General features: G+C 53.8%; 1 protein-coding gene across 2 annotated transcripts in view; it reads left to right on the top strand.

Moving 5' to 3' along the window:
- CRTC1 (CREB regulated transcription coactivator 1) overlaps positions 1 to 21,491 on the top strand; it is a gene marked incomplete at its 5' end in the record, with an annotated part of 52,650 nt that overhangs the window by 17,645 nt on the left and 13,514 nt on the right. For both annotated transcript variants that reach the window (XM_080928651.1, XM_080928650.1), the window contains 7 exons: positions 8,523 to 8,639; positions 11,153 to 11,290; positions 12,059 to 12,120; positions 14,466 to 14,560; positions 16,161 to 16,246; positions 18,513 to 18,553; positions 18,861 to 19,069. In XM_080928651.1, coding sequence (XP_080784777.1) covers positions 8,523 to 8,639; positions 11,153 to 11,290; positions 12,059 to 12,120; positions 14,466 to 14,560; positions 16,161 to 16,246; positions 18,513 to 18,553; positions 18,861 to 19,069 — 748 coding nt within the window. The remainder of the gene's footprint in view (positions 1 to 8,522; positions 8,640 to 11,152; positions 11,291 to 12,058; positions 12,121 to 14,465; positions 14,561 to 16,160; positions 16,247 to 18,512; positions 18,554 to 18,860; positions 19,070 to 21,491) is intronic.

The following is a 21,491-nucleotide window of genomic DNA, read 5'->3' as shown; positions in this document are numbered from 1 at the left end:
ACACTAGGATTTTCAGGTAGGGGCTCCAGCACACATGTACACACTTAGGTTCACAGATTATACCTGACCGCTGAAAGATGGAAAACCATGCCTAGTGTCAATCATCTGAGGAATAAATAAACAGTAACGTTGTGTGCCCGTCCCGGGGTATGCAGTGGGCCAGATGGACCCCAGACGGACAGGGCATGACAGAAGCCAGATGTGAAAGGCTACATCTCGCATAACTGTGGGGCTAAAAAATGTCCAGAACATCTAGAGAGATGGGAAGCAGAGGCGGGGCTGCCAGGATGAGGAGGGACTGGCCTCCGTGCAGGTGGGTCATCCCAGAGCCCCTCATACACTGTTCCAGGTGCACCAGGCTGTCCCTGCAGAGGGGGTTCTCTTACCCTGTGAGTCTCTGTCACTGTCACACTTAAGCCTCTAGGTCACTGGATTGTGCTCAGGTGGGGTTTGTCAAGGGATGCGTGCATACCTCAGCTTTCCCCTTGGCTAGCCTGGCCCTCTGCTCTCCTCAACCCCACAGCCCTTCTACCAGATAAGCTAGTGTAGGGCATGTAAGAAGAATACATCCTGGCACTTTGGCTCGAGGACCCTTTCCTTTAGACTCTCATGGGAGCAGAGAAGGAGTTTAAGGGTTCCTAGGGTGAGCCCACGTGAGGTTGGTGCTGGTCCCCAGTGGCTTGTATGGGTCCTGACTCCCATCCACAGCAGGGAGGGGAGAATCTGGAGGGCAGGTGCTGCAAAGCCTTGGAATACCACAGGGGACCACAAACTATTAGGACTCATTGAGAAACGTGGGGAGTGGATTGGATGAAAGGTCACAGCTCTTGTCCCCATCTTCCTTGCCACCCTGGAGCCCTCCCTTCCCATTGTTGGAAATTGTTTGTAGCAGCCAGTCCTTATTGCCTAGTGGCTGGTTCTTCTCCACCTAGGGTCTTGGTGAGCTGGGATCCCTGTGTGGGGCCATGGCATGCAACAGCCTGGCTCTGGAATCTGAGGGCTTAGCTGTAGGGAGCAGATGGTGCCTTGTGGGGAAAGCTTAGGGATGTGGGTGGTGACAGGGCTGGGGCAGCATGGGCAGGGGAGGCAGTCAAGGTGTCCGGTGCAGTAAGGGAGGAGTCGTAGACTCTATCTGGGCATGGCTCTGGTGCTGTCGTAGGTCCCTGCCCTTGCACACTCTCCGCCCCAGGGTCTTTGTACCTGCCTCCTGCGTTTCAGCATCTCCTCCAGCCTTCCCTGAGCTTGCTGCCTCCTGTAGTGTTTCAGAATCCAGAGAGGTTGGCTCTTTCTCTCAGAGCACACTGGGTAGGTGGCCCTATTCCTGCCCTTGGCCTTCTTCTGCGTCTGTGTTAGAGGCTGCAGGGCCTGAGGGTAGGGACCCCTGGGACTGTGTGCTGTCAGCCTCTCCTGGGATGCATGCTGCCTTAGCACTGGGAAGACCATGGTTAGTCTTTGAGCCTCGTTCCCCATTCCACCCATTACCGGAGGGGCAGCTGCCCTGTCTAGGTACAGGAGCTGTGTCCCCACTCAAGGTCCCGAGAACTGCTCTTCTGGATAATCCTGCAAGCATTGTCTTGTCTGCATGTCTGAGCCCTGCTTCTCTTCCAGGCTCTATTCCTGGCTACCGTAGAGGTGACAGTGTGGCAGGAGACGGTCCTCAGTCAGGGAGGTTCAAATGGTAAACTGAGGAAGGGAGATTTCGATGGTTTCCATGCAGAGGCCCTGGGGTAGCTGCTGCTGGCTTATCTGATAGAAGAGCTGTGAGGCTGAGGAGAGCAGAGGGCCAGGCCAGCAAAGGGGAAAGCTGAGACATGCAGGGAACATGTATCCCTTTTGTGGCCTCCCCTTCCTACTCCTTCCCACTCTAGTCTCTCACAGGACAGAATCCCAGTGTCAGCTGGCCTGTTCCCTTTAATCTCTTTACAAGGCCAGCCTGTTGCCATGGTGACTACAGGCAGTCCTGGCCTGCCCAAGGACACTCCATCTGAACACTGAGGCTAGGAGGGGATAGTGGGTGTGGGGTTGCTCAGGTCTCCTAGGAAAACTGGGACCTGCCAGGTCCCATCCCCAGGAGTTACCCATAGTGGCTCTGCAAAGGGCCAGCAGTGGCTTTTTTTATAATACTCTGGCCAGCCCACCCAAAGGAGATTAGCCAGAGGGATGATTGTATTGAGCAGTCCACTGAGGAGGTGCTCCGTCTGCAGTAGGAGAGGTGAACAATCCCACCATGCTCATCTCCCTCCTAACTAGGCAGGCCCTGTCTCTCTCCCAGGCTTGACTTGTCCATCAGGGGAGTAGACTGTGTCTCCCTAGCAGTGCATCTTAATGCTTCAGAGGCAGGGGCTGTGACCTCATGCAGAAGTAAAGTCCTTAATTAAGGGGCTGCAGAGGCGGTGCCAGACTTAGTAATAAGCGCTGTTCTTGCAAAGGGCCGGGATTCCTCAGCCTTCAGGGAGTCCAGCGCCCCCTCCTGGTATTTGTACACATGCCTACACACAGACACCCACCCATGTAATTAAAAATAAAATACTTGGTTTTTGCCTTGTTTTTGAGACAGGGTTTCTCTGTAGACCATGGTGGCCTCTGTCGCATAGACCCACCTGCCTCTGCCTCTTAAGTGCTGAGAGTAAAGGTATGTACCACTATACCTGACTAAATCATATGTTTTATAATACAGTCTCAAGGTGAGTCCTGGGTTAAGGTGAGAGTCAAATCCCAGGACTGTTTCAGCGCCTGTGAGTCAGGTGTCAGGAGCTCTGTGGACACGAAACTCCAGTGCTCAGGCCGTTCTCTGATGGAGGTGCTATGGGAGTCTCTGTTCAGTCTTCTGGAAACATCTGCACAGAACTTGAAACATCTATGTAGGCTTCAGTTTTTCAAAACCTACTTTTAAGAAGGGTTCCGAAATGCTTTAACCTCCCTCCTAGCCCACCGCCCTCCAGAGGGAGTGGAAAGAGAGGTTAGTAGGATATGGGGAAGTGGACCTGTTCAGGGTGATTCCAATCTCCAACTGTCAGGATGTCAGGAGTCTGGCTCAGTAGTGTGGGAGAGCAAACATGAGTCAGCAGTAGTGGCATGACCCAGCAGAAACAGCCAGGCCTCAGCTGAATGAGCACAGGTCAGCAGGAGCCGCCAGGACCCGCAAGTGTCTTCCCGTGGGTCTCGTCTCACCACGTGAGTCTGTCTTAGCAAAACTCATGTTAATCTGTGTCAGCTGACATCACTCTGCCAATCACCCCAGATCCGAGGAAGCAGCAAGAAGCCGCCAGACCACCCCCACCCGATTTTTGTTTCATTTCTCTCTATGAAGTCAGGACAAACATGGCAGTTAAGGAATGGTAAGGCACACCAATCCCACCCAGCGTCATCCACATCTGTTGTGTCCTTCTTGACATCAGGTGTCCTTTCACCTGTGTCTGCTTCACACCCTCTGCCCCAGCAAAACCCCAACACAACTGACTTTCCACAGGAACCGCAAGTTTCCACTTTACACCTGATTCCACCAAGCTATGGGACGCATCACAGCGGCATTTAGGGAGTTGGGGGATTCTGTGGGCTCTTGTAAAGATGTAGTGGTCTTTCTGGGGGCTGCTGAACGTAGGGCCCACAGATAGTGTGAGTGGAAGAGAGAGGTGGACAAGAACTGAGGTCAGAACATAGAAGGCCTCAGCATGGGTTGAGATATCGGAGCCATGATCCCTCCTGCCAGGCTGCCTGGAGTTTGTAGATGGACAAGACAGAAAGGAGGAGCCCAGGAGAATGGGGGGAGGGGAGCCCATGGCTTTAACCAGCCTGTGCTGCTGGATTGTAATCCAGCCTTACCATATACAGCTAGGATTTACTGTAACTTTAATTTTTTAACCTTATTTCTAATGGTGGTTTTTAAGTGTTTTAACCTCATTTTAGCCCACTGCCCACTAGTGGTAGTGGGAAGGAAAGGAGTGGACCTGTTTAGGAAGGGTTTTTGAGCAGCTCCCATCTATGTTATCTGGAGATGGGCAGTTCAGTTCTCGGGTCAGCATGGCAGCTCCATCCACGAAGCCTCTCAGGGAAATACTGGGTCGACAGAAGCAGTGGCACAACCTAACAGGAACATCCAGGCCTCAGCCTCGGCTTGAGTCATCAGGAGAGACCAGCAGGAATGTCAGAAGTTCTCAGCTGGGCCTCTCTCAGGAAAGCAGAGATCAGCGAAGACGTGAGACCCATAAGCACTGCGCAGCGAGCTGCACGAGCGCACGCTCAGTCTGTCGGTGGCCACTGAGTCCTTCATATGCGCTCTCCAAACATCACGTGCCCTCCCGGGACCTGGTCTCAGCTGACATCAGTCTGCCAGTCAGCCCCAGTTCACACAGTGGCACCAAAGTGCAGCACAGCACCAGACGGACTTTCCAAAGGACGCTTACGTTTCCACTTCAAGTTTCCCTAGGGTGAAGGGGCTCAGTGAACACCGAGATGCTCTATCGAGCTGCCACCCCTCCAGATGCCTTGTCTGAAGATGTGCCAAACATGGCCATAGTGTGAGGTGGGCTTTCCTCCACTCATCAACTTTTTGGGGCCCACCTATTGTCTTACCACAGGACAGCAGCGTAAGGTATAGTAGGGGCTCCTCCCACCCTGACTCCAGTGGTCAGACATGGCTTGAAGGTCAGCAGGGACAGAGGCTGGCTTTCTGGAAGGATTCAAGGCTGCAGCCAGCAGGCAGGAAATGAGGCCAGGCTGACAGGTTCTGCTCACCTGTGCTGGTTCTGAATACAACAGGTACTGGTAGACCAGGTCTCAGGGACTCCCTGCCACAAACTCACTATCCAAGAGTGTAGACCAGCTCATGGCCAACGGTTGCCGAGGGCCCAGGGATGAGCACGCTTCTGCGGTTAGGATGGCATCCGGTGGTGCAAAAGAATGGTACTTGAAGCCCTCCAGCTGTACCATCTGTGTTCTCTGCGGCTCCCACTCAGTCTGAGGCAGGAGGATTGCCAGCCGTGGGGAAAGTGTGAGTGCCTGCCTACTGTCCATTTAGGTGGGCTCTGAGTCGTGGGGAAGGCTGTTGGTAGACCTGGGGGTCCTGACTTGGGCTTGACCTGTAGGACCGGAAGGCTTTGATGTGACCTCCTGTTAGCATCTGTGTGTGTGTGTGGGGGGGTGCATCAGGTGTGGCCTGAGGATCAGGGACAAGTGGCTTCAGTTTAGAACAGCAGTTCTCGACTTCAATAATGATGCAGATTTTTAATATACTTCCTCATGTTTTGACCCCAACCATAAAATTACTTCATTACTAATTCATAACTATGAATTATAATGTAAATGTCTGATATGCAAGAGATCTGATATTCAACCCCTGCGAAAGGGTTGTTGGTCCCCAAAGGGGACCCACGGGGGAAGAACTACTGCTTTAGATGCTGTGTGGCTTCAGGAGTGCTGATGGGCACTTGGAGGTTAGCAGCTCCAAGTGAACACGAGAATCTCCCACTCATTCCTCACACTTATTATCCGTGTGCTTGCTCACTCGTGACTGAATTATGAACTCATCCATTCATTCACATGCTCTCACCCTGGGATTGTGGCTCATCAACACATACATGTCAGTTTGCACCTGTACACATCCTCTGTGTCTACACAGCGTAGTGGGAACATGGAGATGGGGCTTACAGGGTGCAGGCTGGGATCTCATCACCCTACATTCACTGTCTTCCCTGAAGGTTCAGAACTCCGGGGACTTTTGACTCAGAGTTACAGCTTATTCCAGGGCTAGGATAGGACTTAAACCTTTCAGTTGTCCCAACGCCATGCCATGGGAGGATCATGGCCATCCTGCCAGCACCAGTATGTGCCAGCACAGCCATACTGCCAGGGCATCTGGGCTCTTGTTGGGGTTCAGTCTTTCCGGCTGAGTAGCCACTGTCATGGATGGCTTCAGTGTCCAGAGTCTAGCATCATCAGAAGTCAGGCTGATGCCAGGTTGCCTCAAAGTTCCAGGTACACAGTGACTCTTCTCCAAAACACCTGTTTATCTATCTACCTACCTACCCACCCAGCCACTCACATGTGTAAGGGCACGCTGTGTAGTCTGGGGTCAGAGCCCGCCTGGCCAGCTGTGGACCCACCAACTTGCACAGCCCACCTCTCACCCTTGTTTCAGAGACCAAGTCTTGATAACAAGCGTTGGGTGCTCCCGGCTGAATTGGAGGAACAGCTCTTGAAAGCCGAATCCTGATGGGCTGGGGTGCCACCTCGCCTGTCGTCTCTCTGCACCTGGGCTTTGAGTTTCTTGTCTCTTAGCCGGCCCGTCTGTGCTGGTTCTTTGGTGCTCTTGGGTGGCTTGGCACATTGGTATTTGGTTGGTGAGGTTTTCCTGCTGTCACTGCTCTAAAGGAGAGCTGTGGTGCTTCCCTCAAGGGGAGGGCCTGGCCTCGGCCTGCTGTTTAGTTCACATTCAGACTTACCAGGTTTCCCCATGGAGGTTAAACTAACAGAAATCCTCCACTCTTCCCTGCTCCATACAGCTGTTATGTAGCCCAGACTGGCTGTCCTGGCTGGTTTTATGTCAACTTGACACAGGCTACAGTCATTAGAGAGGAGGTGGTTGAGAAAATGACTCCATAAGACTGCTGTAGGCAAGCCTGTGGGACATTTCCTTAATTAGTGATCAACGGGGGAGGGCTCAGCTCGTTGTGGGTGGGACTGTCCCTGGGCTGGTGGTCCTGGGTTCTGTAAGAAAGCAGGCTGAGCAAACCATGAGGAACAAGCCAGTAAGCAGCATCCTTCCATGGCCTCTGCATCACCTCCTGCCTCCAGCCAGGTTCCTGCCCTGACTTCCTTCAGTGATGAACAATGATATGGAAGTGTGAGCAAAATAAACCCTTTCCTCCCCAGTTTGATTTTGGTGATGGTGTTTCATCACAGGGACAGAAACTCTCAGACTGGCCTTGACCTCCTGCCCTTCCTGAGTGCTAGGATGACAGGTATGAATTGTGACCTGCCACAGTTGTATGCTGTCGGGGCAGACATGCTGAAGGTCTCCAGGTCACCTGGGGTAGAGGGGTACAGGCTGGGCCTCTGTCTTCCTGTGCAGCTCTGTGTCACCCAAGATGGCTGTCCCAGGGGTGTTGGAGTCCCTGCCACACCAGCCTTAATGCAGAACAGCTGCAGGGTGGGCAGGACAGAGATTTGTATGGTCAGGCCTGGGAGCCCTGAGTGTCTTAACCAGTCAGACCCCCAAACCCCAGGCTTTCTTTGCTCCCACACATAGCAGTGAGCCCAATGGCTCTGGTGTGCACTGCCCTGATCCCCAGGCCCCAAGAGCCTGTGGCTCTGTCCATCTAAGAAGCATCTGTGCACATACACACACCGTACACTGTTGTTCCAGTCAGCACAGGGCTGCCAGGACAGAGACCCACCCGTGAGACTCACATAGCCCTGGACAAGGAGGGCAAAAGGCACTGTGTGAACCTCACCCCAAGAAGCACCCCTATTCTGGCTTGGTTTATATTTTTAATTAGTTACTTGGGTAAAATCCCACACAAAGTGTATTTGAGGTCCGAGGTCGGTTCTCTCTAGTACTCAGGGACTGAACTCAGGTTGTCAAGCTTGGTAGTAAGCACCCTTCTTGCTGAGCCACTTCGACAGACCCTTTCTGTATTTCATAGTCAGCGGGAAGCATGTGGGTGGGACCAGCCGGCATCCATGGAGAACACAGGGGTCTCCCAGTGCAGGCCCAGCAGAGGTACCAGGCTTGTTCCTCGTCCTTTGGCCTCCACTGTAGCTCACAGGAAACAGCTGTTTACCTGGGCGAGGTACTTGGCCGAGCCGGGCATGCAGCCAGTTGGAGCCTGCTTCCCCCATCCAGTGTCCAAATCCTTCCCAGGAAACAGGGCTGGTGTGGAAGAGAGGTGGGAAGTCTGGGCTGCCAGGAGTCGTTTGTGAGAACTGAGAACCAGCCCCTGTTGTGTACACAGTACCAGACCCTAGCAACCACCAGGCCCAGCCAGAGCAGACAGTACTTTCCTTGTGACTGACCACGCTGAAGTGGGCACTGAGGACCCTGGGCAATGAGGAAAGTGGGCCATTCCCCCAAATTAAGCATCTGCCACTGTCCCCTACAATTCACAGATGTCAGCTCCAGAATCCCAGGGAGATAAGGGGTGGGCTTAGGCTTAGGCAGGGTCCCCAAGTGCTTAGACCGAGGCTAGGGCATCAGGCAGCTGTTTTACAGACAGACAGACAGACAGGCAGGCAGATAGAGCTAGCCAATACTCCACCGTTGAAAGAGGCTTCCCAATGGCTAGTACACCCATGGTTCCAGGCAGCCGACTCTACAAGTTCATGGTCAGGAGCTCCTTAGAGTGCACGGTCTCAGTCAGGGAGGGTTGCTCGGGGTGCACTAGGTTTTGCTTTTTGTAGAGCTTCAGTCAAAAGGACACTGCAGTCCCTGGATCCCACCAGCTAAATCCTCGGCATACTCCATGGGGTGTACTGAGAACGTGTCCCCTTCTGCATGGTGACAGCTGGTGGCTTTGCTTTTCCAGCTTCAACTGCAGAAGTCCCAGTACCTCCAGCTGGGTCCTAGCCGTGGCCAGTACTATGGCGGGTCCCTGCCCAACGTGAACCAGATTGGAAGTAGCAGCATGGACCTGTCCTTCCAGGTGAGCCCCCGTTCCCCTGGCTCTGTGCCCTCCTCGGTAACACTCGGTCTTCCTGTCTCAACTGTGTCCCACTCTGGGGCCTACTCCAAATACAGACTTCAGGGACAGCTGGTCAGCCAACAGGAGATGGACCATACGCCCTAAATTAAACATGTGCCATTGTCCCCTGCAATTCACAGAGACCAGCTACCCACTCCTAAATACTCCCCTAGTCTCCTGGGGCCCAGGAGAGGGGAACAGCCTTAGCCAGCTTCCCTGAGCTCGATCCGGAGTCAGCGCACACAGCGCACACACCGTCACCACCCCTCACGCTCCCCCTCCCCAGCCACTCACAACACTCAGCAGCTGCTGCACCTGCCAGCGGGCTGGGGGGCCCTGAGAAGAGCTCGGGGCCTTGGGGGCTTGGCTCCAGCTACCTCACTGATCTGCAAGCCCAGCAGTTCTCAGAAGGAAGCCCCTGCCGCCTGACCCCACTTGTCTGCAGACAGTTCTTGGCAGAGCCGCACACCCGGCATGGCTCCCTCAGGCCACAGGCTGCTGTCAGAATAATAAGGGCTGGTGTCTTCTCTCCAGATCCCAGTCTTCAGGAGAGGCGGGGGGGGGGGGTGCGGACAAGGCCCTCAGCCGGCACATACAGTGCTTCTAAGGGTCTGAGAAGAGCCGTTTCCCCAAGAGCTACCAGCTCCAGAGTCGTCCTCTCCCTGGCATACTGAAGTCACTGGCTCTCTGGGGCAGAGCAGCCCCAGTTCATCATCCCCCAGTTCCTATTCCTTCTCCTTGAGCACCCCAGCACCCCTCATTTAACCCTGTGTGGGTATCACACTGAACTCCTCAGTCCCAGGGCACAGGGGATCCTAATGAGCCCATTTGCCCAAGGTGCAAATGCCCACCTAAGTGGGCATTCAGAGTGTTGGGCTTTTGCATTTTTAGTGTAATAGGTTTTGGGGGTGGGTAGCTCTGGCTGCAGCTCAGTGTTTCTGGTAACTGAGCCTCACACTGAGGTTCTCACCTGGCACCAGCCTGGAAGACCTTGACCTGGTGTGGGTGGTCCACAGTTTTCTCCGTGGCTCTTTGGGACGTGCCTCCTCCATCTGCCTACCTGAGGTGAACCGGCCTCAATGCCCCCATCTTGGGAAGTATGTATGGGTGCTACTCAAAGTCCCTGAGGACCCTTGGGCTCCTTCCTGGACAGATGTCCTGTGCACATATTCTAGTGTATGTTACAGCAGAATCTAAGCATGTGCCCCAGGCTACATGGTCTAGGCCCCCAAGCATGTTCATCCCCAAGAGCTGGATCCCATGTAGAGCTGAAGAGCTGGGAGGGGCCTGAGAAGTGGGCGGGGATTGGAAGGCTTGTTAGGGTCTAGAAGTCTACGTGGTCAGTATGCAGGATAGGACTTGGTTGTTGATGGGGGCAGAGAGATGGGAGGAGTCTAATATGCAGGGGCAGAGTCTAGAGAGATGGGTAGCAGCAACCTCAGTTTCCCTTCTAGCTGTCTCAGATGACTTCATGGCCATCCTTGGGGTTCATTGCCTTTTATGGGTAAAAATGTAGAAAAGTCTGAGTTCGAGGCCAGCCTGTTCTACAAAGTGAGTTTCAGGACAGCCAAAATACAAACAAACAAAAATGTGACAAGCACAACATCACGGGGTCTTCTGGGTCACAGATTTGGTGGTGGCCACTCAGACAGCCTTGATGGCACACAGAAAAAGAAGTGAAAGGGAAACCTATCTAAATATCAGAATGGCTTTTGCTTTCTGCCTGGGGGACAGAAGGGCCCAGGGCCTAGGTAGCCAGGCAGGCATGGGGATAAGTCATGTCCAGGTCTGGCACAGACAGCTGAGTTCATCCTAACATGGTGACAGGCTTCTGGCAGCCTTGGGAACTCCAATGCTCGCCTAGAACCTTGTGCCAGCCCAGGTGCTGGTAAGAAGCCCCATCAGCCACACCACAGCCCCAGAAGGCGCCTGTACTTGGCTCTCAGAGGTGCCTGGCTGAGATGCTGAGGGTGGGAGCAGGAAAGGGGGCCACGGCTCAATCCAGACCGGTTCTGGGCTCTGCCTTGATCATCTTGGGAACAAGCTCTGGGCCAGGTGGGCCCCACAGCAGCTCTGGGCTTGAAGCCCTGGGGGCCTCTCTTGGCAGGCCCCTCCAGAGATGACGTAGGTGGGGACAGGAGGCCAGCCAGGCCTGAAGAGAGGGTGGAGGCCTGTCTACACCTGGCCAGCTGGGGAGAGCTGCTCAGTCATCTGTCCCCTGGCACCCAGCAGAGCTTGTGCAGCCCTATCTGGCCCAAGCATGCAGGCTGCACTGCGTGTCTCCTGCCCTTTCTGGATAGCACTGCTGGCTTCTGCACCCCAGCCCCATGGCTCAGCAGGAGGTGGGCTGCCAGAGATGCCTATGGAGTACAGTTTAAGTGTGTCCCCAGAGCAGAGATCTCCGAGGGTAGAGCTAGGGAACCTTAAACGGTGGCCTTTCTGAAGTCCAGTTCCTGACCCATCCTCTTCCCCAGACCCCGTTCCAGTCCTCAGGCCTGGACACCAGTCGGACCACACGACATCATGGGCTTGTGGACAGAGTATATCGTGAACGTGGCAGACTCGGCTCCCCACACCGCCGTCCCCTGTCAGTAGACAAGCATGGGCGGCAGATATCCTTTCGGAGAGGATGTGTGGGTTGGGAGGGTACGGGGCGGGGGATGGGGTGGACAGGCACACACTGCTGCCTGTGGACACCAGACCAGGAAAACCTGGGGAAAGGCCTCAACACAGGATGTTGGAGCCAGACGTGGGACAGAGAGAAGTTAGGGAGAGTGACCCCAAACCACAGAGGCTGGGCCACCAGGAACCATGGGGATGCTGCTTCCAAGGGCTGCAGGAAGTGGGCGTGGCTCAGTGGAGGAAGCATGGTCTTGACAGGGACTCCACACATAAATGCAGCCTCTGTTGTTTGGAGGGTGAACACCTGCCAGGGCCCCCCTTCTAACTTGGCTGCCCCAGCCAGATCCCCATCACTAGAATGGCTTTTGTTTACTCTCACCCTACCCTCAAGTCTGCAGGATGGAACTGCCTGCCTGTTCCCTGCCTTTTACCTCTAAGACTTTGGTGCTGGGAGCTGCTGCAATGGAAGAGGTCAGTTGAACTTGGCCTCCCTAAGGCATCTGGGACCCAGCTTGAGGTCCAGGCCCTCTGTTGGAATGGTTTGGGAGAATGGTGCTGAGTTATAAGTGAACAGGTCTGGCCCCAGCACACACTGGGAGCAGGTGCCACTCCCAGCGGCCCCCAGCGGCCCCCAGCAGCCCCCAGTGGCCCCCAGCAGCCCCCAGCATCCCCCAGCGGCCCCCAGCAGCCCCCAGCAGCCTAGTGCCACAGGCTGTGTGCCAGGCTCCCTGGGACAGAGGTTTCCTTAACTTGTTCACGCTGACAGCTGCCCCTATGGTACCGTGTACCTCTCACCTCCTGCGGACACCAGCTGGAGGAGGTCAGTGGAGGGGCACCTGGCCTCTGGGAGGGGTACTGTACACTTTATCACATGCAAAGCACAGTCACTGAAAAGTGAGCAAGATGCTTGCAAAAGATCCCAGAAATCAACTCTGAATTTTGGAGAACATGGCCTCAGAGCCTTCAGAGGCTCGTTTTCCCTCTTCTCCTCCTCCTCTTCCTCCTCTTCTTCCTTTCCTCCTCTCCTTCTCCTCTTCCTTCCCTTCCACTTCCCCTCATCCCTCCTCCTGTCTTCCCCCTCTCTCTGCTTTCCGTATTTCTTATTTCTTTTCAGAATTGAATGGTCAGTGGTGCATTTCACCTGTTTCACGTTATTTTGCTTCTATAATGAGACAAGCTCTCTCACACACACTTCAGCCTACACGGGCTCCAGTAGTTCCCCTGCCTCAGCCTCCAGGAGGCTAGGAACAAAGGTATTCACCACGAAGCCTGGAACTCGCCTCCATGGAAACTACATTTGTAAATAGTCTGTGGCAGGCATCATGTGCCATGTGTGAGGGCCCTGCTTCCGTGTGCAGCAGCTGGGGAAGGGAGGCAGGGGCTGGCAGATCTCTGAGCTCCAGGCCAGTGGGAGGTGCGCATTGAGGCCGCAGGTGCCGCTCCTTCAGAGGACCTGGGTTTCGGTGGCAGTTACGTGGTGGCTCACAAGCACCTGTAACTCCAGATCTAGAGGCTGTGACACACTCTTCTGACCTCCAAGGAAACCGTGTGTACATTACATGGACACACACACACACACACACAAATAAAATGAATCCTGAAAATAACAATACGGTAATTGCACACAGTGTGTTGTCCCGTCCAGTGCTCTGGGAGGACGTGAAGGCTCTGTGCCAACGCTGTTCTAGCGTGATGTGTGTCAGGGTTTTGGGAGACATGGGTTCACTGCCCTGTGGATTCCCAAGGTCATGGTCCGTGGATAATGATGGTATTAAATAACATGTCTGCTGCTCTTTCCTCTGGGCAGGTCTCAGGTACTCATGTCAGGCGGGGACTAAGTGTCTGCCCTCCAGCCTTAGCCACTGGGATGGCAGGCCCGTGTCACCATGCCTAGTTTATGTGGTGCTAGGGATGGAACCCAAGGCTTTGTGGATACCAGAGGAGCACTTGGCCACCTGGGTTACAATCCAAGGCCGGTTTGGTTTGGTTTGGTCTGGTCTGGTCTGGTTTGGTTGTGAGACAGGTTTTACTTTGTAGACCATGCTAGACTTGAGCTCACAGAGATCTGCCTGCCTCAGCCTCCCAAGTACTGGGATTACAGTTGTGATCTCTACACCTGGTTTTTTGGGGGTGGGGTGGGGCACATGTATGCCACAGATGGAAGTCAGAGGTCAATTTGTCGGTTCTCTCATACCATGTGGTCAGGGCTAACACTTTTTAGGTCATCAGACTTTTCTGAGCTCTCTCAGCTCTGCACTCTCTTGCTGGCATGATCGGCTCAAACACGGTTGCTCCCTGCGCTCCAGGCAGGCCTCAGACTCCTGGGCTAAGCCATCCTCATCTTCACTGGTGCTGGGACTACACATGGGTTATCATCCCCAGCTTCTACTCTCAGAACAGACCAAGCTGTGACTTGGCACTCAGTAGGTAGAGTGCTCACCTAACCATGTTCAAATCATAGGTTCCATCCCCAGGTCCACAGAAACCTGTGCGGGAAGAGCACCCACATGGTAGCTCACAACTGTCTACAGTTCCAGGGAATCTGACCCTGCTAACCTCCAGGCACACAGGCATACACAAAGGCAGAATACCCATGCGTGTGAAATAAAACTAAATGTTTTAAAATACCACAGAGAGCAGAGCAGCAGGAAGACACAGGGACCTGAGTTCAAGTCTGTAGCATGAGCACAGCAGAAGTCATGTGCAGCCCCAGGACCACCACAGATGGGCTGTGGAGGCAGGGGGCCCTGGAGCAGGCCAGACCACCAGACCGGGCAGCCTGCAGCACACAGCAGTGACAGTGAGGGCCCAGGAGACCAGAACACGAACACTGACGGTGACTCCGAGTTGCGTCATGTGCATGTGGTCACAGCACTCGGGGGATCAGCAGCCGAAGGTCAACTAGACAGTGAGTTTGAGGCCAGCCTGGGCTACATGAGACCCTGCCTCAAGAAACAGTTTTTAAATCCATTCTACCATAATAAAATTGGACACAGAGAGGTCTGATCGCTGACCTGGGATCACACAGCTGGTGGAACAACCCACATGCTGCCCCAACCCATGGGGGCACATCCTGGACCCTGGTGGAGACTAAGACAATGCCTGCCATCGGTAGATCAGGCTGAGGCTTATTCCTGTGAGTGTCACCCTCTCTCTGTCTCCCAGGACCAACTCTGACTCTGCCCTGCACCAGAGCACAATGACACCCACCCAGGCAGAATCCTTCACGGGCGGGTCCCCGGACGTGCACCAGAAGAGAGGTATATGGAAATTCGGTGTTCCTGCAGGCTCAGGCAACCCAGGAGCCCCCATGTCCCAGGAGGTCACTAGACTTTCAGAGGAAGAATCAGAATAGTTCAAATGTTTTTAGAGCATGTTTCCCACGGGGGCTCTCGCTGCTGCACATTGGCTATGTTCTGGACCTGTGACTGATTGAAATGCCAGCATCTCAAAAAGCAGAGCAGAGATGGTTTACTGACTCACACAGCTGTAGGTACCACTTGGTCCAGGATTCCAGCTCTGCTGCCCAGAATTATTTCCTCTTTCCTTTGGGTCCAGCCCTGTATGAGAAAGGGGCTCTCTCTGTCCCAGGTTTAGGGTGCGTTTCCTCACTGGAGGGGCAATGCATATAACCCTGTAGCTGAGGCTGTACCACCATTTCTGGGCTCCCATATGGCAGCTAGTCCTTGACAGCTTCTCCATCAATTGTCTTGAAGAGTTAGGACTGGGTTCTGTGAAGCAGACCCACGGACCTTAGACACCAAAGCCAGGGAAGTCACCCCTCATGACTCTGAGACCCAGATGCTAAGGGAGGGCCTGCTATGGCGGTTCACTGGGTCCCAGGGGCTTTTACTGGTTAAAGGACTCACCCTGGGGGTAGGGTTGCTTGGCAGTGCTTCAGGATGAAGATCTGTGCAGTGCAGGAGGGTTGAGGTCAGATGGACCATGGGTCCTCCTCACACAGGGCTTCTGGAATGCATCTGAGATCTCAGCCTTCTCAGGATTCTGTACCCAGAATCCAACCAGCCTTGATGTGGGAAGGCCCATGTCCCCTGTCCCCATACCCCTAGAGGGACCAAGGGCGGAAGTTTCCCAGCTGCCTCCCCATACCTGATGTGCTTCCCAGGAAGCTCTTTCCCATCGGCCTTGTTTCTCCTGGCCCAGGGAAGAAATGAACCTGGCAAGAGCCAGAAAACATAGAACCCAGCTTAGCAATAGAACCTGGGTCCATCCCCAGCACTATAAAACAAAACAAAATAAAATAAAAAAGGAAGGAAAAAAGACACACTCACGGAGACTAAAAGTGGACTTCGGGTATGGCTGGCTCCAGGGCATCAACCAGTATCCATCCATCTCATCCCTTGGGCCTCTCACTATGCCCTTCAGAGCTCTCCAGTCCCTCCTCCTGGTCTAGCCTGAGGTTCCTTTTGACATGTCTGCCCACTCTCAAGCACACACCCTCTGGGTAGATCAGTTAAATCCCAGGTAGCTTTAGCAATAGGGTGAGAACCAGCCTTCAGTGTGGGGACCCAAGCCTAGCCCAGCCACTAGTGCCAGGTACTGAGGGATGGCATTTGCTGCCAGGGTGGCAGGTGGCAGTCGCAGAGTCTGTTGACCTATACAGCTGAGGCCTCCAGGGCCCTGGCCTGGGTTGGGGCTGGGTGGGTCCCTGCTCAGCCCTGGCCCTAGCTGCCATCTCAGCTCTTCCTACTGCACAGCCTGCTGATGGGCCCAGTGCAAGGTTTTCTTGTTAATTAAGCCCCTTCAACAGCTTCAGCAGTACCTCCAGTTTGTTAGGGTCCTGCGGTCACTCAACCGTGTACTCATGTCGTCCTGACCCTTCTCTCCCCCTACACCCAGTCTTACTGCTCACCGTCCCAGGAATGGAGGAGACCGGGTCCGAGACAGACAAGACCCTTTCTAAGCAGTCATGGGACTCAAAGAAGGTAAGGGCTGCTGGTAGGCAAACCTTTTTATGTTCTTTTCAAATCCAGGCCGGAAGCAAATGACCAGGTGGCGTGTTGAGGTGGGAGTCTCGCTCAGCTTTACCGGCACCAGGCTTTTATCAACAGCTGTCAGACTGCCCAGAAACAGCGCCAAGTGTTAACATTTGTGGCCCGTTAGGGTGGTGAGGAACAGACACTCATTCCAGTTGGGACCCCAGCACCTCACATCTTGGCCCAGGCAGTAGTGTTTGAGGTTCAGGGCCATAGAGCAAGGCCTTGCCTCAGAGAAGAGAGTAAAAGCAGGATTAGGGCTCAGCAGATGATGGTGCTTGTCGCAAGTTTGGCAACCTCAGTTCCATCCCTAGGAGCTATTTGGTAGGAGAGAACCAAGTCCACGAGTTGTCCTTAGACTTCCATATGCTGGTTACACATAGCACCAGGACACCAGTTCCCCACACATGCACACACATAAGTAAATCATTTTTAAAAAAGGAATAGGTGGGGCTGGAGAGGTGGCTCAGTTAAGAGCACTGGCTGCTTAACTGAGTTCAATTCCCAGCAATCACATGGTGGCTCACAACCATCTGTAATGAGATTCTATGCCCTCTTCTGGTGTGTCTGAAGACAGCTACAGTGTACTCATATACATAAAATAAGTATTTTCTTAAAAAGGAAAGAAAAATATAGGGGCTGGAAACGGGGCTCAGTGGTTAAGGGCACTGACTGGTCCTGAGAGGACCCAGGTTTGTTTCCCAGCACCCAGAAGGTGACTCATAACCACCTGTAAATCCAGTTCCAAGGCATCCAGTGCCCTCTTCTGACTTTATAAGCACAAGGAACACAAGCATAAGTCAGACATGTAGGCAGAATACACACTAAACAATATTGGGAAAAGAAGGACAGGCAGTGTTGATGCACACCTTTAGTTTGAGCACTTTGGAGGCAGAGGCAGGAATCTGAGTTCAGGGCCAGCCTGGTCTACAGAGTGAATACCAGGGTAACCTGGGCTACACAAAGAATCCCTGTCTCAAAAAAAAAAAAAAAAAAAAAAAACCTAAATAAATAAACAAAATCTTTTTCTATCAAAGTAAGAAAGAGGCTGACGGGGAGGGGGGTTCATGTAGCATGCTCGGATTCCATTCCCTACACTGAAGAAATCATGTGGCCAGGGATGGCCGTGAATGCTTTCAATCCCAGCACTTGGGAGGTAGAGGCATGTGGAGCCCTTGTAAATTCAAGGCCAGCCTGGTCTACATAGTTTCAGGACAGCCAGAACTAGAGCTACACAGGGAAATCTTGTCTCAAACCAAAACCAGAAAGAAAACTGTTTCTAACCCTCCAAACACAACTTTGACCTCTTTGTTGGTCCAGTTTCAGAAGCAGGGTAGGTGTGGCCTGTCACAGCTGAGCTCCAGCTCAAGACAGGAGTCACACCGCTGGCCTCACCTAGAGGGCTGAGGCAGGAGGGGGAAGGATTTGCACCCACCTGGGCTATGTGCCAAAATTAAAATATAGCTAAGAAAACTGTTCAGGGATCTGAACTCATGAAACACATGTCTTTTTTTAAAAATTATATTATTTAAATGTATTGTTTACACAAGTGTGCTGTGTGCACATTCACCCGGGCAGGTGTGTGGAGAGACGACAACTGTAGGACTTGGTGTTTTTCCTCCTGCCATGTGGGTCCTGGGAATTGAACTCAGACCATCAGCCTATGTGGCAAGCCCTTTTACTGGCTAAGACATACTACTGACCCAGAAAGCTTTTGTAAAGCTTCCTCATATGTAGTAATGTATATGTATGTAACTACCCAGCCCATAATATGAGAAATGTTTACTCTGCAGATCTGTTCAAATCCATTGTTTCTGTGTTCCCTGCCAAGTCTGCTGGTCACAAGCCACCCTCAGGGAAGCCCCCAGGTGCTGTCTACCTGCCCTGTGTCCCTCTGGTGTGCGCTCCAGCCTGCAGCACTGGCCCCTAAAGGACCAGGGTCTCTACCCTGCAGCAGCCAGACACCCCAGGCAGCCAAGGTTCCCTAGACATGGGGCTACAAAATGCCCTAGATATGGCCACACACAAGATTAGCTACCAGATCTGGGGAAGGTGTGGGAAGACCCCTCCTTATAGCTCCTGGCTCTCCCTGGGGCTCCTTGAAGCTGTCCCTGCACTACATGGCCGATGACTGTCCTAGATGGGGTAGGAAAGACAGTACTGGGCTCAGCACACAGGAAGCCATGCCTGCCACCTGCCATCTGCTTTCTTTCAGGCTGGTTCCAGGCCCAAGTCCTGTGAAGTCCCTGGAATCAAGTAAGTTATCCGGGCCCCCCTCCTCCCCTTTGCTCCTCAGGGCTCTTCTCTCTCTCCAAGCCGGCATTGTTGGCACGGGAGATCATACACATGTCACCAGAGGGCACCCAGGAAGTCCTGGCCATCGTGACCCCTGTTCCAGCCTGAGGTCCTATTGTGCTTGGGGCTCACTAAAGGGTCGTCTTTTGTATCCACTGACCTCCCCAGGCTCTCCTGTTCCACTGCAGTTGTCCTGGGTTGGCAGGGCTGGCCTGCTAGTCACTGTCCCTGACCTTATGTCCTGTCCCCCCCATCTGGCCTTTCCCAGCATCTTTCCATCTGCAGACCAGGAGAACACAACAGCCCTGATCCCTGCTACCCACAACACTGGGGGCTCCCTTCCTGACCTCACCAACATCCACTTCCCTTCCCCCCTCCCGACACCGCTGGACCCTGAGGAGCCGCCATTCCCTGCTCTCACCAGCTCCAGCAGCACCGGCAGCCTTGCACATCTGGGCGTTGGCGGCGCAGGCCAGGGTAAGGCCCCCATGCTGTCCCCACCGGGCAGTATGCACTGGAGTGAAGAGTTGATAGGTCTGTGGCTGGGGTGACACACCTGCCCCCAGGAATCAGGCTGTGGCATTGGGGCTTTGCCAGGAAGCGCCAAGCTTCAGGGTGGGAGCCAGGAGGGAATGCTGATGTCTTTGAGCTGCTTTTTTTTTTTTTAATCAAAATGAAAGGTTTTATGTGTATTGGGATTTCGCCCACATGTCTGACTGTGCACTACATGTGCACAGTACTTGCTAATCCCAGAAGAGGGCGCTGGATCCTTGGATTTGGAGTTAATGGACAGTTGTGAGCAGCCAGTGCCCCTAACCATTGGACCATCTCTCCAGGCCACCCTCCCCTTTTCCTGGCAATGCCCACTTTCTTGCCCATCCCCCTGTTTGACTCAACAGTGCTTCTTCTGGTCACTGTGGCTCTGTCCTCTTTACTTCACCACCTGCTCACCTGCGGCATCCCGGTCAGCCCTGCCATGACCCAGAGCCTGTGCACCTCCATCTTCTGCTCCTGCCACACCCCATGAAAGCTCCTCCACCCCATTCCCAGCCTGACCTCTCAGCTGCACCGCTCACCCCAGGGCCTTTGCACAAGCTGTCCTGCTCATTTACACTGCCCCAGCCAGCGCCTTCCACTGCTACAGTGTCCCCAGGCCACTGGGGCTATAGGTGGCAACATGGATAAAGACAGATGGGGAGGGGTAGAGGAAACACACATGAAGGGTGGGGGCTACAGTTCATGTGGGGGGCTCTGTGTGGAGTTGTTCTCCAGACCTGGGATTAGGGGCTGGTAAGGATCACTGAGGCAGGATTTATGTGGGGAGTTGAAATCAGGGTCCTCCAAGCTTGTCACTGATTTGTCACTGATGCCAGCCCAGGGAGGGGGTGGCATATGGGAAGGTGCTAGTGTGCCTGGGGTGTTTTCTTTCCTGAGATGGAACACAAAGGTCACTTGTGGCTGGGGCTAAAATCTGGGGCCTGTGTCTGCTCAGCTCAGCTCAAGGCAGAAATGGGCTGGTCCACGGGTGTCCAACCAGTGACTTGCCCCGGGCCACACATACTACCTCCTCGGTTCCTTTTCTAGGCTTCCAGGTAAGCAGATAGGACCAGAGTAGGACCCTGGTATGAGGGTGTGCAGGACTTTGGATCTTCACAGCCAGGCATGTGCCTTTCAGTCCCCGGCTGTGAGGCCAAGGGAACCAGGGAGGGTCTAGAAGCCCTGCACAGAGGCTGCCATATCCAGATCCTTGTTCTCTGAATCTTTCTGTACCTCTGGATCCGGGGCTCCACACCAGCTGCTGTAGTTCCAGGGTAAACAAGCTTAGGGAAAGAGCTTATGTGACACTGTTGCTGGCTCACTGGGGTGGCCAACCCTGACCGGTAACATACGCCATGTGTGGTTGTTTAAGAGCCAGCCAGTCCCCTTCACACGGACGTATTTTCTGAGCACCTTCTAGTTGAAGCCAGGCCCTGGCACACACAGATAGTCTCCACCTCCCCTCCTGCTGCCAGACCCTGGTGAGGGAGAGGAGCTGGGAGACCAAGCCCCTGCCCCATATTGTCTGAGGACCAGTACACAGCAAAGTGACCCAGGTGGCCATTTCTGGCTGTACTCCAAAGGCCTTCAGGGCTGCACCACCAGGGCTTATGTGCCAGAGCCAGGGCACTGCCACCTGGCCAGCCTGCCCCACCCTTCCCTGCTCAGACTTCCCCTCCAGCTGGCTCTGCTCCAAAGGTGATCCAGGCTGGGCAGAGAAACCCGCCAGCAGGATACCCATGTGGCTTCCTGCCCATCTGGCCTCTCTGGATGTGATGGTGCTTAGGCAAGGACTAAAAATGCCCTCATGTTCATGGTCAGCAGACCAGGGCTAAACATACCAGCTGGAAGTGTGAATTCTTTGACCCACTGCTGTGTGTGTGTGTGTGTGTGTGTGTGTGTGTGTGTGTCTATATGTATGTATGTATGTATGTGTGCATGCGTTTGTGCCTGTTGGTCTATATGTATGTGTGCATGAGTATATGTGTGCATGAGTGTGTGTCTGTATTCTTGCATGGATACATGTGTGTCTGTTGGTCTGTATGTGTGTATGCATGAGTGTGTGTGTGTGTGTGTGCCTCCCCGTCTGTGAGTGTGTGTGCACATGCATGTTCATGTTTATTAGGCACTTTGAACTCATGTTTGAAAATCAAGCAGGAGGTGGGGGAGGGGCAAGGTATGAAGTATCCCAGAAGACAGAGGAAGGTGGATCTCTATGAGTTCAAGGACAGCTAGCACTACACATTGAGAACCTATCTGTAAATCAAGCAAGCAAGCCTTGGCGCTGTTGACATGGCTCAGTGGGTAAAGACATGTGAACCAAGCCTTAGGACCTGTGTTCAAGCCCCAGAACAAACAGTAC

This window comes from Micromys minutus (genome assembly GCF_963924665.1).
Source record: "Micromys minutus genome assembly, chromosome: 14".
Classification (NCBI taxonomy): Eukaryota; Metazoa; Chordata; class Mammalia; order Rodentia; family Muridae; genus Micromys; species Micromys minutus.
This window is presented reverse-complemented; position numbering and strand designations above follow the sequence as displayed.